Genomic DNA, 15,371 nt, shown 5'->3' on the forward strand with positions numbered 1-15,371 from the left:
ATGCATTAAATCCACAAAATGTTTTCCATCCAACTCTCTCATCCAAGCCACATAATATTTTCCATCCACAAGAATCTGCCCACATTCCCATACAAACGTCATGGATTACATTCAATCTTAAGAAATCTATTAACTCTAATAAAGGCCACCAATAATACAATAAAGTCCAGTAACCATAAACTAAAGTCCACAATATGTGATTAAAGGCCACAAAAAAATACATGAAAATGCCCATAAATCATTCCCTGCCTTGTGATCCATCCATGTCATTTCTATAAATCGCAAATACTTCAGATGGTGCTGATCCATCCAATCCAAACTGCATCTATAAAGAATTAAAACCCAAATATTAACGTCGTGTCGATAAATACAATCAAACGAAGAGGGAAAAATAATTCCACTTACACTTTCTTGACTCTGAATCACAGTTTCTCGGAGCTGGGATCCAGTAACATCAACATTGGGCATATCCATCTGAGTAATTCCAAATAAATTTCTGCAAGTGTCCACGGCTGGTATATCTCCTCCATCTCTCTAATAATCAACAAACAAGCAATATGTGATTAAATACTCATTAAGTACGCAGAGAGTAAAATATAAAATACACGCCACCCAATATTTATACCTCTTTACGTTTTCCTTTTGATGGTGCTTTCTTCGTCTTCGCCTTAGCTTTTCGCATGTCTATCTCCATCCTTGATGCTCTCCGCAAAGAGGGGAGTCTGCCTTTCCCGCGCACAACATGTGGACTGCGTACTTGACCAGAACCACTTCCTGTATTTGTCTCCTTTGCCGTACTACATGCATTGAAACCCGTTTGGGTCATCGATAGGGGTTCTTGGTTGGCATCATACAACTCAATCATTGCATATAACTTACTTTTTGCATCCTCAGTATGCGCTCTAGTCCCCGCTGCACGAGTAATCATTTGGTAACAAATATTCAATAATTCTGAATATCTATTAGAATCTGCCCGCTGTTCCCCTCCATCATAGCTACTATGGATTAATGTGTATCGTCGTTTAATATCCTTCCTCCATCGATCTAGAATGTATTTATCTGGAAAAACTTTTATCTCGTTAGATCTAAAAACAGCGTAAATGTGTCGACACAATATTCCCCTCATCTCAAATAATCCACATGAACACTTTGCAGTTGCATCTACCGTACTGAAAGCCACAGAATGTGTCACCGGCTTAGTGAACTCTTCCAAACGAATTTCATCTTCAACCCTATAAATGTGTAATGCACCATCACTCTCAAGTAACTTTGGATTCAAATCGATCATGCCAGTAACTTGCTTTTGAACTTCCTTGAACTTTGCATTCGTGTACAACTCTTGGAATCTCTTCTCAATCGGTGATCTAGAAATGCAGGGAATTGTGACACTAAATGAGTGGAAGTCTGCGGCATTTTCATTCTCAATTTTTTTCTTCAATGCGTTATCAAACTGGTCCACAAACTCTTTTAAATTTGTTTTAGCATGAACGTAACCATCAAAAAATGCATTCATGCTCTCACTCTGCTGCGTCGTACTCATTCCAGCCCAAAATGACTCTTTCAAAAATGCCGGTACCCAATGCTTACGGTCAACGTATAGGCTTCTCAACCATGCATTCTCTTGCAAGTTGTAACTGGTAATCAATTCATCCCAACACTTCTCAAACTCGTCCATAGATTGAGTGTCATACACGCACTTCATCAATTCATTTTTCATCTCATTTTTGTATGAAGCATATGAGCCAAGTTTCTCTGGAACTTTCTTTAATATATGCCACAGGCAAAATCTATGTTTCGTTTCTGGAAAAACAATAGCGATTGCATTTTTATCGCTCTATCCTGATCAGTGATAATAGCTTTCGGAGCTATACCATCCATACACTGCAGCCAGGTTTGGAATTACCAAACAAAAGTCTCAGTATCCTCGCTGGAAATCAAGCCTGCTCCCAACAAAATTGATTGCCCATGGTGGTTTACACCAACAAATGGGGCAAAGGGCATCCCATATCTATTCGTCAGGTAAGTGATGTCGAATGTGACCACGTCACCGAAATATTGGTAGGCTGCTCTACTACAGGGGTCTGCCCAGAAGACATTCTTTAACCTCCCATCATCATCTAAATCCATCAAAGCAAAGAACCCAGGATTTCTATACTGCATCCGCAAAAAATACTCATTAAGTGCTCCGGCACCACCAGCTCCAAGTCGTAAATGTCTTGCCTTATCGATATAATTACGACAATCATTTTCTAAAAATGGAAGGTTCTCGAATCCACCCGCACCAACAACAAGAGATCCGAAGCTCTTATTCATTCGGATTCCAGCCAAGTCATTTGTATCTAGGATTCTTTTTACCGATTCACTCACTTCTCTATTACATCGAAAGAAGCGAGATTTTTTTGGACTGAGGCCATGGTTATGGATATTATGAACTGTAGTCAATCGAAGCTTTCCATCAATTCTTAAGGCATTAATCTTTGCCTTACATTCAGTCTTCCCTGTTGGACGTGGGTTGGTGACATTCAATGTCCTATTCCGAGCCTTTCCACCCTGGGCACAAACAAGAGTGACATATCTAACACCCTCATCTTCTCCCCTCTCAGTCCTTTTCGTCATCACCCCAAAGCCACATTTCTTACCATATTGCTTATAATAACTCAATAAATCTTCAAAGGAATTAAACTCCATCCCCTTGCTTGGCTCCTCAACCATATCATTCTCATCCATTACCACATTCTGAGATGTCCCAGCACTACAATCTACCTCTGTTTCCCGTGTATTCAGGTAATCCTCAGTACTTTCTTCAACTCTTGGAGAATCACATTGCACTTCAGTTTCCCCACCATCAGGGCTATTATCTTTTGTACCTTTATAGTTGCTTGTAGCAAAGCTTGTACTGATGTGAGGAGTCGAACTTTCCATGCCATCTTGAAATGGGTATTGGTTGCCAACATTATATGGTAGAAAAGCCGGTGACCACGCAGGCACCGATCCAAAGTACCCAGGCATGTCATTTGGAATGTTTGGACTAGTTGATGGTATGCCCTAACATATGAATACAACATCTTGTTAATGACGTAACTTTCTAATAAATAAAAACTCATTAAAGTCCAAATATTTTTCTATTGATATATACCACAAATGAGGTGTTTGAGCTGCCAGGTGTAAGGGAGGGTGGTTGTTCTTTCTTGTTTCCCATGCTGAAAAGAAGACAAATGCAACTCAATTTATATCTTATCATAGAATAAGAGTATCAATACATTCAAGCCAAAAAAATTAATACAATTTTTATAAATTGTGGTACAAGTTAAAAATTGTAACACACATATTTGTTACAAAATATGTTGGTAGGCTGGTAAATATATGCATACAAGATATTAGATATGAAATATCAGTACATATGAAAAAATTGGCCATTAACATATGGGTATTTTATAAAAGTAATAAATATAAAATAAAATCATCCGTATATTGTATTACTATAAATATTCTAATTTATATTTATTATCTCATTTACACTTAACTCAAACAAAATAATCCAACCCAGTAAACACTTATCCATAAATAATACTTCATCAATATCTTGATTCCTTTGGGAAATTAAATTTCATTTTTCAAGTTTCCTAACCAATCTGTTTTTTTTTTTATATATAAGTAAAATAGAGTTTTCAAAACCCCCAGTTCAAAAGCAACCAATTCATTCTCCTTTCTTCATCATGAGAGGTCCAGCATATGATGTCAAACACTGCTGAAAAAGTCCACACTGCTGAACCTATTTTATACCTCTTAAAATAGGTTCAACATATTCATTGAAGTTGGAAATCCATTACTAAATCAACCAGGCAAAGTAAATGCACTTGACTGATTGTCAAATAGGAATTTCCTATAAATGGAGTCTTTATGTTTTAACTCAAATTGCTGGCCATAGCATTTTTGTTTTGGAATATTCACACTTAATTAACTCAAACACAAGGAAACAAACCCAGTACAACATACACAATAATCCAACCAGGTTTGATAAATTCGTGTAAATAGAAATCCAACATGTCTATCCAACGCACTGATAAATTAGTGTTATAATAATTGAACACTACAAAAACCACAAACAGAGCCACCCACCAGCCACAAACGTGGACTTTGTATGAACTTATCACTATAACAAAATTGCCATGAATTCAAGACAAAATTACAGAACAAACCAACGGCAAGCACAGATGCTGCCGACAACCAAAAACAGAGAAGGCCGACAACCAAAACAGAAGGCCGACCGTCGATGGTTGAACACCTAAGTTACTTACGCGACGGTGACAGATCTGGAAGCTGGGAGGCGTTTACGGCATGAACCACGGCGACCAAAGCCGGCTGAAGACGGAGACGAAATACGGCTTTGCTCGGCGACCGAACCCGGGGGAATCTCAGATCTCCTCTAACGTTGACTGATTTCTCTCCTCTCCTCCAGTCCAAAATGCTCAAAATGCCACTCGTACTCGTTTCCCCCCTCTTTCTGTTCTGCTTTTTTTTTTTTACTTGCTCAGCTGACGTGGCATATGCATATGCCACGTCAGCCGGGGACGCAACCCCGGTGGTACGTAGAAGAACTGTTGACATTGACTAATGCAATTTTTAACTTATTAATGGTAGTAAATAAATTCAGCAGTGTATTTAACGTCAAACTTCTTTAAATCTCATAAGAATTTTATATTTCAATTTTTATGAGATCCAATCACTTGTCAGGCATTTGTAGGCATGTAGATCAACGTTTATAATAAAGTTATGCTATATATAATTATTCTTATATATTCTTTACACACTCTATTGATCTAATTGACCAAACAGTTAGTTATATTAAAAAAATATTATATAACCAACACATTAGTGGAATACATAATAACCGAACATAAGATTTTTGCTTATAATATGGATGTCAGTCATGAATTAATTAAAGCTTAAAGAGTGTTGTAGCATAAATAGTTTTAGGTAGCTAGCTGGGTATACAAATGACGCAAAATAAAGATCCAAAATATCATTCGGGGATTAGAAGCAGCAGCAAATAGAATCATTACAGAGAGCGCGCGCAGCAGTACAACAAAAGGGGCCTTTAAATGATGATCCCATCTTTGATCTGGTACACTATTAAGTACAAGTCAAACCTCTCTGCTCTATTATCAAAAGTCAATTCAGCATGAAAGAAATGAGAATCAATGCCACTTTTACTACGAATTTAGAAACTAGTGTAGGAACATTTGAGGACCCTTCAATCAATCAAAAGTGTTCAAAATCTAATTTACAGTACTCTATAATGAGTTTCACTACTAGTACATATGGAAAACTTTGCCCTCTAACCAACTAGCTAGACCACCTCTATTACAACCCACACCCACCACAGAACTCCCCCCCCCCACCCCCCCCCCCAAACAAAAAAAAACAAAAAAAAACTATGCAAGGCAGACATTGGTGCCCTCTTTATCATATTGTTCACATAGCTAAAAGAGTGGACTAACAAAACAAAGGGTATTGGAATAAAACATTAAAGGGAGGAAAAAAAGGAAAACATGTGAGATAATTGGGGGAAAAATAGTGCCGATAAATGTGGTACAAAAGAGAATTGCTAGGCTCAAAGCATCAGAAAGACCAAGAGAAGAGGGAGAACGGGCGGGCCCACATTGTCGTATAGATTGCCTTTCTCCTCTAAATAGTGCTATACAGTATACCCCAGAATCATCAACGTAAAGCCCCCAAACAAATTCATCCCCACTTGCTCATTTCTTCTCTTTCAAAGTGCATTGTTACTTCGGTAGCCCCACAGCCACTCCACCACCAAGCACATCCACGACAGAAGAAAACAGAACAAATGCAACCCCGAATAAATTAGGATCCACTTACAGCCATTTCTGGTGAGGATTTTGGTGGTATTAATGGAGAGTCTTCTCCACCTAACTGTCTATTGTCAGCAGCACTATGCAATCGATCAGAACATATTTTAGAAGCAGCAGCTTCCTTCCCTCCATGGTTCTCATCTGAAGTGGTGCTGTAATTGGAATTGCTTCTGTCCGTGTCCAGTTTATTCTCCTCATGATTTTCTTCACCAGAACTTTGGGTCGTCCCATCAGCTGTATGAGCCATCAAGTGCATGGTGCTAGCAGTTTTCTTACTAGGTAACACTGCCTGGCTTAGTGTTGAGCACAAAGCAGCAAATACATTATCTTTCGACTTGGAATTTTTTCCAATCCGCTGCTTCTTCCACACCTCAGGCGTGTTGTCTGTGGATGCCAGTTTCCGCTTCAACCTAAGAGATTCCATTGTTCCTTCATCTTCATCAGAGGTTTCTGGCTGCTTCCTTGGAGGAGGTCTGTAGTCTTCATCATCCTCATCATCATCATAATCAACCAGTCCACCAGATCTAGGACTGCAAAAGTTGACATAAATCAAGACAAAAGCAGAGGGTTGGTAGAAAATGTACTCTGACACGTCTTACTCAATTTTCTAGGGTGAAATTATTTCTTTTACCTTGAGGGCTGGTAACTTGGAGTAACTCCATTGGATAAAACAGGTTGAGACTCTACTTTTTGGGGTTGTGATATTGATGCAGATGCCGTATCTTCTTCATCACTGACTCGAGCATCCAAATTAAGAGGCTATGGTTAGAAATCATGTAAAAGAATTTTTCCAAAACATATTTCTTATACATACCTGTCCTCGTTGAAATAATCTTCCTCTTCTTTCTCCAAAGCACGCTCATCAACTCGTTTTCTGGGGTCTGATACATTACAAGTGCCTTTTGTTCCACTGTTCTCCAGGGACTACAAAGACAGTGGTGAGATCCATAAAAAGGTTGAAAAAAAATTGAGGAAGTAAAAATCAAGCAAGATTGGGAAAATACCTGCTCGTATTTAACTTTTAGTCCATGAATGGAAGCCAAGTACTCAAATTCAACCAACTGGTTCCAAAATGTATCAACTATATATTTAAGCAATGATTTAAGGTTTTCCTGAACGACATGAGATCATCAGATGAGAATTACCTCCAGACATATCTAAAATCCAAATGCAAAGAGATATTAAAAAATGAGCACCTTTCGAATGTACTCAAAAAGTTCTAAAACTGCCGAGTTGAGCAGATTGTAACGGCTACCATTACCAACAAAGGCATCCACAATTGGTTTGAGAAGGTTATTCTTGACAATATGATTTATCAGATGCTCATCCTGCATATAATCATAGTTTGAGTTGTTATTCGCTCTGCCCAGAAGAAATGCAAATCAATTGGAAAATCCCAAACAAAATAAGAAGAGTTAAGACTAGTGCAATGCAGGACAACAATTAACGTTATACAATTACTACATCTCTGAAATACTAATGTTACTATGTCCCCCGAATACACAAGTTTGCAAGGGCTTATAAATATATGCACAGGTATTGAGATTGAGATACAAGCGATGTCCAGTTGGCATGTTGGAATTGTATATGAGAGATGTCTACCCCGCAATTTCCATAAGTAACTAGTTGGCTATTAAAAGTACAAATGCAAGATATTCATCACTATAGTGATCTCAAATAACACCACCAGCACTAACCCAGCAGAGCCCACGTGGTAAGCAGAAACGCAGAAGCAAATGATCCACTGTCTCCCATCATTCTTACACATGTAGCACCAGCAACAATAAAGTGCCTCTTAATCAAATTTTTGGCTGTTAATAATTCTCTACCAAGCTTAAAAAATAAATTCCATCACATTATTCAATAATAAAGATGTATTTACTTACATGGCGGGATAGAATAGTGCGTACAAATCGAACAGCAGCAACAACTAGGTATTTTTCCCTTCTTTGCATAACCAACAAAACTTTATCTACCGCATTATTAAGGAGAAAATTACACCTGCATACATTAAAAAAAAAAAAACAAACAAACAAACCCACACATTTACATCTTAAATGTCCATGGCAAAATTTCAATTCTTACTGATTGCACGGAAGGCATCGAAATATTACTTTATTCTATATGGATGGTGCAGAACACAAAAGCATAGTAATTCACAAATGTTTGACAGTATTTCAGGCTTCGTGCCATTTTGATTTCCAATTCTTTCACCAGATCCCACAGAATTATCGCTTGATTGAGCTACACCTTCTGAAGGACAAGATGCCGCTATAACATCTATTAGTTGACCCAAATGCTTCTCATAGAAAATCTCAACAATAGTATCTCTCTGCAAACAAACAGCAAGATCAGAAACTCAATAACATAGATACATACATTTGAAATTTTGAATCTATTTAAAATGAAGAAATAGAAACGAAATTCCTCTTACACGACACAGCATAAATATAATGAAGTACAAATCAACATTCAAAATACCATGCCTCTATCAATACACTCAAAACTGTTTTTTTTTTTTTTTTTTTTTACAAGTATCAATACACTCAAAACTGTTCTGCAAGGTTATTACAAAATAACTGTGAAACTGTATGATTGCATGTGTTTTTGGAGAGAGAGAGATGGAAAATCAGTGCCATATTTTAGGTGAAAGTCTTTATTTTCCGGACTGGGTTGGTTTCACAAATCTTTAAAACTCATCCCGTCTCATCTTATCTCAACATCCAAACACCATTCAAACACAAACATTTTTCAATGTCAAATTTTCAACATTTTCATCTAATCATTACAATTTTCCCAAACTTTCATACAAAACACAAGCAATTCAACCTTTTCAAATCCCAAAATAAAAATAATATTAAAAAATTATTTTCTAAGCCTCTTTTAACTTTATAAGTTTTTTATTCAACTTTTTCTCTCTCCTTTCCCGAAACCCCATAAAAATCATAACTCAAACCATTTCACTACTATTCACAAATCATCTCACTACTATTCACATATTTCTCATCTCATCGATGAGTTCTTTTTGGAATCAAGATCTAAAGGCTCAAGCTGATTCTTGCTATCTCTCTCTGTTCTTTTCTTTATTTTATTTTATTTTTTTGTTGGGGGGCGCCTTATTGCCAATAGATTCATATTTCCATGCTTAAGATCGGGTTGTTACAACGATATGAAGTAGAGCTAGAATATATGAGAAGGCAGAAACACAACTAAACATTATTTCAATCTCGGAACAAAAGCCTCATTCAGAAATAGTTAATTGAAAGAAATATAAAAGAATGAGCGATCAAGGCAAGCACCTGTGCTCCAGACAATGTGTACGAGTCCAGTAAACTGCGAAGAATTTCAAGAAATTGGCAGTTCATATCCTCCCCAAAATCTGTGATCATTCCTTTAACCTATACATCAAGCAACAGTACAAAATTGGTTGGCAAACATGTGTCTTCCAAGAAGAAGATTTACTGCCATGTAAGTTTTTACGGTTTCAAAAATATTCAATGCCTTGCACATGCACATGAAGTTGTAGAAAGTAGAGATCAAATACTGTTCCATTATGGCAAAGTAGGCAGACAACTTTTCAAGACAATTGTTACTATTAATCTAGAAAACTGTTTGAACACGATTACCATATTGAATGACAATATGTAATTTATGACCGCCCAATCTTGGGAAAAGAGTTGCATGTCTGAAGGTTAAAAGCACTATAACTAGTGCTTTGATCAATTTTCAGTTAGCTGGCTAGAAGAGGATGTAGTCCGAAGGTGATAGGATTACTTTGATCAAGGAAACTATGTCTAATTTGCCTATACATATTTCATTTCTACTTTTCTGCTTCCTTTTAGTGTGGCCAACCGCCAAGAGAAGCTGCAACTGGAATTCCATTGGTGAATTAGGTGAACAGATAAAATATCACCTGGTAAGCTAGGCAGGATATGTTCTCTAATCTCTGAGGGTAGGTTGGGAGTACGAAACTGCTCTTGTCTACTCATACACTCTTGGGGAGGTGGCTTTGACACTATCAGAATGAGAAAGAGACACCAAGGAAAGCAGTAGTAGATTCTAAATTCATCATGGGGCTGGTGGTGTTTGAATGAGATCCAACAGCCAAATGGGCTGGAATTATGGAAGAACATAAGAAAAGGTTATGGGAAGTTTTCTAACCATACTAGATTTGAGATGAAAGATAGATCCAGGAATAGATTTTGGCATGATTTGTGGGGCAGAAAAAGGACTCCCATGGAATGTTTCTTGGATGTTTACAATGTAGCTTGTGCTTAGGATGCTTCTATGGCTGATCACTTGCAGATCACTAGTTGATCCCATCGGTAAAATGTCAGTTTTATCAGTGCAGCTCATGACTTGGAGATAGATGTCTTTACTGCATTCTTTAAACTATTGTATTCCCATAGTTTGAGATGAGGAGGTGAAGACACGCTTCTTTATGCCCCTTTCAAGGGAGCGATATTAGTATTCATTCTTTCTATAATGTCCTTATTCCTCATGATGATAATCCCTTCCCTTGAAAGAGTATTTGGTAGACTAAACTCTCTTAGAATTGTGTCTTTTTGCTTAGACAGCCTCCATGGGAGATATTCTAACCATAGAAAAAAGACACCTCATCGTGACTGATTGGTGTTTCATGCATAAAACTGGCAAGACCACCAATCATATTTTAATCTAGTGCCTTGTGGACTGACTTCTTCAGTCAGGATCGTTTGGCTCGAGTCATGCCTAGAAGGATGGAACTTTTTTACTCCTGAAGAGGATTAGGAGGCAGCCCATAATTGCAGCAGTGTAAAAGATGGTTCCTACTTGCCTCATACAGTGTATTTAGAAATGAAAATTTTTAAGGACACTTAAAAAACCTGCTACAGAACTACCAATCAGAGGCAAAAATACGATAAACAGATAGATAATTTTGAGTGTGATCAGAAAGCCAAAAATCAAACAATGCTCCCTTCCAAGGGACAGCTTCTATAGACTTTAATGGGCTTAACTTTCACGGTTTTCTTGTATCTTTTTCTCTCTTGTATACATAGTGTAGTTAGGTAGTGCATTTTGCGTTTTTTAATGAAGTTTAGATATCGCAAAACACTCGGAATTTGATGGGTGGGCATCATGAAGGAAGGGTAGTAAGCACTTGGGAGGAAGAGATGGTGCAACAAAAGCCATAACATTTGAAGCATGGAAAGAAGTCTTTATATTAATAGAATTCTCAGGTATGTAACAATCACTTTGGTATGCAATCTTAAAAGCTTATTTCATATTAACATGCCCCATCTTTATCCATCTCTTTTTTTTTTTTTTCTTTTTCTTAATTACTGTGAAACCATTTAGCTGTCAGAACATTAATGCTGCCCCACTCTTAAACGTTGAATATTTTGCTTACAGAGTGAAGCGATCTGTATGTGAAAAAATGTGATCTATGTGCAAGTTCTATAAGCAAAAACCTGATGCTATGCATACCAAGAGTCCCAGAAGTAGAACTCCTTCCTGCCGAACAACATAAGAACGAAGAAGGTTTGGATCCTGATTCAAGAAGAGAATGAGGATATCTGTCCTGCATCCACTAACATGACTTATTGTTAGGACGGTGATTATTCTCTGGACTAGAAGGATAAATGTTTACACATAAAGCACAAAAAGATAATAGACAGATGGTACGTATTCATCATTATTACCCAGTTAATACAAGCTTTTTGTCTTCACTCTGCAAAGCATCAGCCACAATGTCAAAGATGCCTTCATTCATGAGATCCCTGCAAAAATTTTAGACTTTGGCTCTTAGAAACAAATACAGTACTGGAACAAAGATGAACTCAGCAGCAATCTTTTTCAAAACAAAGGATTAGCTACTGACACTACAAGGTCTATATCAACAAGGATAATTAATTGCAGAAAGAACATAAATAGCATACCTAAATAGCCGGAGCTGCTGGACCATCTGCAGGCTCTTGCTTAAACTACAAAACTCATGCAAGAAATATACCTGTTTCATAAAATAAAAGGCACGGTTGGCACTGGGTACTTGAAACAACAAGACCCACCACCATTACCAAGAGGCACTCCATAAAATGACCCACTCTCTCCAATATAAAACCAATTAAAAACCAGAGGAGAAAACCAGCTCACATCAAAAGAAAAAGGAAGTGGCAAAGAATGAGCGCCTAGTCCAAGATCTATATATAAACTCTCAATCTCATCACCATCCTGAATTTGCAGAAACAATAAGATGACCAAAACATGAACGACACTAATGTTCAAACAGCCTATTAAAAGGGCATTAGTAACAGGACTAACTACATATTCAACAGAAAAAAATAGCTGAAAAAACTGCAACCTCCAATCTGTTCGAAACAGAACATTAATATGACAGCAAGATTAGAAAACAGAAAGAAGTCGATAATCCTAAGAGTGATTGTAGCAATAAAGGACTATACATCCATGTCAGAATTGCAATCAAACTAGCATGCTAAAGAAAGGCAAATGGACGTATGTACTTCAGGCTAAAATGTTACCAATTTTTTCTTAGATTCCACAGAGATGGAGGGCGATCTCAAACTAGCAAACAATTCCTGAATAAAGGTACTATCATCCTTTAACAAAGAAACAACCTACAACAGAATAACACAATTAGAGGCAAAATAACATATTACTCAACTTTCTTAAAAAAAAAAATAATTTTTCAAATCTTACAATGGCATTGTTTGCATGAATTATCGAATTGAGATTTGCAACCGTCACCTCATCCACTATTCGAGTCAACACAACATCCTAAAAGAAGTAATACAAGAGTATTGGTAAAAGTAAAAGTTTCATCACAAACAGGCTATTGACCAAGGGTTATCGTTAACAATTTTTTTCACTAAGTTTTATCGTTAACAATTCAAACCTTCAAATAACCAACTCTGTATGTTTGGTGTATCTTTGACAGAACTAGAGGATCTTTAATTGGTATGGCCTACAAAAAAGAAAAAAAATCCACAAATTAGCAAGCAAAAGCAACTTGCTTCCATCCAGCCATCTCAACCTCCTCCCCAAAAAAAAGAAAAAAGAAGAGAACCAGCTACCCAAGGCATTACCTCCTTGTAGACAACATGCTCTTTTAAAAATCTACGATGATGTTGGATATGAGGGACCTCTGGATCATCTGCAAATTACATTTTGAATGCTTAATGAATGATAAAAATTAAACCTTCAGCCCAGACCATCGATTCCATGTAGCTGTGCATCAAGAATGTACAACTATGAAATAACTTTAAAAAAAAGCAAAAGGGAAATAGCCTTAAAAAAGAGAGTTTTAAAATCTAGGATTATTAGATGTGATCCTAATGTCCAATATATCCGTTAAAAAGTGCATTGGGAAGCATAAATGTAAAAAATAGATTGAACTCAAGATCATGTTAAAAAGCTATAAGGCACGTTCTATATGCAAAAACTAAAAATTTATAAATTATTAAAGGCATTGCCCATGCCACATTTGTTGTTGTTCATGCTAGTATAACGGAAGCTACAAATTTTTTTAAAAGTAATGTAAACCAACTAACAAGGATAATGATAGACTTACTACTTCCTACCATCCGTTTATTACTCTTTTTATTTTTATAATTTTTTATTTTTTATTTTTTAAGTTTACTTAATGGTTAAGAAAGTGACTATTAGTGAAGTTGTATATTTTTTAATATTAAACACCATGAATAAGAAATAAACAGTTTTTTTACAAGTATTGTTCCAACACCAACTCATTACTCATTGATTACATTATCACCAAAACAGCTTATGCAAAAAAAAAAAAAATCCCAAACCTTTCAAAATTATACATTTAATGATACTGAGTGGCACAAGGCAGAGAGAGAGAGAGAGAGAGAGAAAGAATCAAGAAACAAATCCATCTAAAACCATAGCCCAAGTACACAAGATGTATACAAGAGAAACACCTATCTAGGATTTACAACCAATATAAAAAAATCTTCAAAGATCTTGTTAAAGAGGCCCTCAGGGTAATCCCCAGATTGCTGCTATGTGGAAAATGATTCCTTTATATCTCATGTGGTGCATTTGGCTTCAAAAGATTGGCAGAAGCTTTGAAGACCGGGATTGCTCTTTGGATGAACAGATGTTTCTTTTCCACACCTTATTTCTGTGGGCTTTTGCTATTTCTCAATGGGGCTAGTTTTCATGACTTTCTAGTATACATTTCTAGCTCAAAACTTGTAACTAGGTTCTCTTTTGTATACTTCATGTGTACTTGCGCTACACCTATTTATTTGATTCAATAAAACTTTATTTTCCTTTAAAAAAAAAACAAAAAAACAAAAGTCTTCAAAGCTTTATATCATTCCTCTCCCTCCAAATGCACCACGATAGACATGGGATCATCTTCCATATTGCTGCCACTTGTAGATCACCTTGTAAACCCCTCCAACTTGCTAGAAAATCCACCAATTTTCTAGGCATCACCCATGCTAATCCCACTCTATCAAAATAGTTGTTCTATAAGTTCCTAGCACAATGAAGTAACAAATGAACTACCATTTCCCCATTTTCTTGCTGCAGCACCAATGTACCACAACGGTCAAATCTTTCCTTTTTTCTTGTTCTGATAATCAAAAGAAAGCATAGGCATTATACTGCAAATATGCCTACTAAGATGTTACCTTAGATTCTTATAGCGAGAATCTTCCCCAAGGAAGCTTTCGAAAAAACAGAAACTGCTTTCAGAGGTGCTTAGTCTTCCAAATGTGCCTCCAAGGAAATGCAGTAGTTCCTTTAATACTAAGAAGCTGGTAAATGATCAAACAGCAAACCTTCCCTTTTTTAAAGGGCAACAAATGATCTTGTCTGCATTACCAACTGGTACTCTTGTAGAATACAGTAAGGTAAAGAATTTTGTAATGGTTCCACTTCCCAATCTCGTGCTGCTCTAGAAAAACAGACATTCCATTATGGTGGCCCACTAAATAATTCCAAGAGGTCAACTATTGAAGCTTCCTTCACCCACACAATCTCAAACACTACTGGGAAGTTTTCTCTGAGGCTCCAATCTCCATACCATGGATCATACCAAAATTAATACCGTAATCCATTACCCACCTCAAATCGAGTGGTCTATAGAAAACCCCCATCATTTTCTTATTTACTTCCACAACCCCACCCCATGTGGTCCATGCACCTTTTCAAGCACCAATCAGCCCATGCCCCACCAAACTTTGATTCTACAATTTCAATCTATAAAGCTTCCCTTTCTTGTTGATATCGCCACAACCATTTCCCCAAAAATTTGGTTGAAAACGAACAAATTACAAACTCCCAACCCTCCCTTGAAAATCGGCGTACATATACCTTTGCCCAATTCACCAGAGGAATTTAAAATTTTCACCCAGCCCTCTCCATAAGGAATCATGTTCCAGCTTCTCAATACGGTTAGCCACCTTTGTGAGCAGTGAGGATGAAGAGAGGAATGTGATCAATTAGATAGGGTGCTTTTAATCAAGG

At 36.9% G+C, this 15,371-nt stretch overlaps 2 protein-coding genes across 10 annotated transcripts in view; both read right to left on the reverse strand.

The window, feature by feature from the left end:
- Positions 1 to 238: 238 nt before the first annotated feature.
- On the reverse strand, positions 239 to 1,675 carry LOC122297466 (protein FAR1-RELATED SEQUENCE 5-like). Its single transcript, XM_043107560.1, has 3 exons — positions 626 to 1,675; positions 406 to 534; positions 239 to 325 (listed from the first exon to the last, which is right to left on the reverse strand). Exons 1-3 carry the CDS (start codon positions 1,673 to 1,675, stop codon positions 239 to 241), a joined length of 1,266 nt encoding a protein of 421 aa, XP_042963494.1.
- A 3,517-nt stretch (positions 1,676 to 5,192) lies between these two features.
- The window catches only part of LOC122318124 (serine/threonine-protein phosphatase 4 regulatory subunit 3-like), a 41,975-nt gene continuing 31,796 nt past the window's right edge, over positions 5,193 to 15,371 (reverse strand). For 2 of the 9 annotated variants that reach the window (XM_043135274.1, XM_043135301.1), the window contains 16 exons: positions 12,959 to 13,026; positions 12,769 to 12,837; positions 12,573 to 12,650; positions 12,395 to 12,490; positions 12,009 to 12,086; positions 11,795 to 11,865; positions 11,558 to 11,635; positions 11,343 to 11,445; positions 9,176 to 9,274; positions 7,991 to 8,208; positions 7,763 to 7,877; positions 7,073 to 7,204; positions 6,881 to 6,988; positions 6,691 to 6,800; positions 6,508 to 6,609; positions 5,193 to 6,406 (listed from right to left, as the gene is read on the reverse strand). In XM_043135274.1, the coding sequence (XP_042991208.1) occupies positions 5,869 to 6,406; positions 6,508 to 6,609; positions 6,691 to 6,800; positions 6,881 to 6,988; positions 7,073 to 7,204; positions 7,763 to 7,877; positions 7,991 to 8,208; positions 9,176 to 9,274; positions 11,343 to 11,445; positions 11,558 to 11,635; positions 11,795 to 11,865; positions 12,009 to 12,086; positions 12,395 to 12,490; positions 12,573 to 12,650; positions 12,769 to 12,837; positions 12,959 to 13,026 (2,063 nt within the window). In that variant the 3' untranslated portion in view covers positions 5,193 to 5,868. Of the gene's footprint in view, positions 6,407 to 6,507; positions 6,610 to 6,690; positions 6,801 to 6,880; positions 6,989 to 7,072; positions 7,205 to 7,573; positions 7,671 to 7,762; positions 7,878 to 7,990; positions 8,209 to 9,175; positions 9,275 to 11,326; positions 11,446 to 11,557; positions 11,636 to 11,794; positions 11,904 to 12,008; positions 12,087 to 12,394; positions 12,491 to 12,572; positions 12,651 to 12,768; positions 12,838 to 12,958; positions 13,027 to 15,371 lie in introns of those variants that run through there. The other 7 variants (XM_043135284.1, XM_043135295.1, XR_006244721.1 and 4 more) reach the window with 7 other exon arrangements.

This window comes from Carya illinoinensis, chromosome 1, assembly GCF_018687715.1.
Source record: "Carya illinoinensis cultivar Pawnee chromosome 1, C.illinoinensisPawnee_v1, whole genome shotgun sequence".
Taxonomy (NCBI): Eukaryota; Viridiplantae; Streptophyta; class Magnoliopsida; order Fagales; family Juglandaceae; genus Carya; species Carya illinoinensis.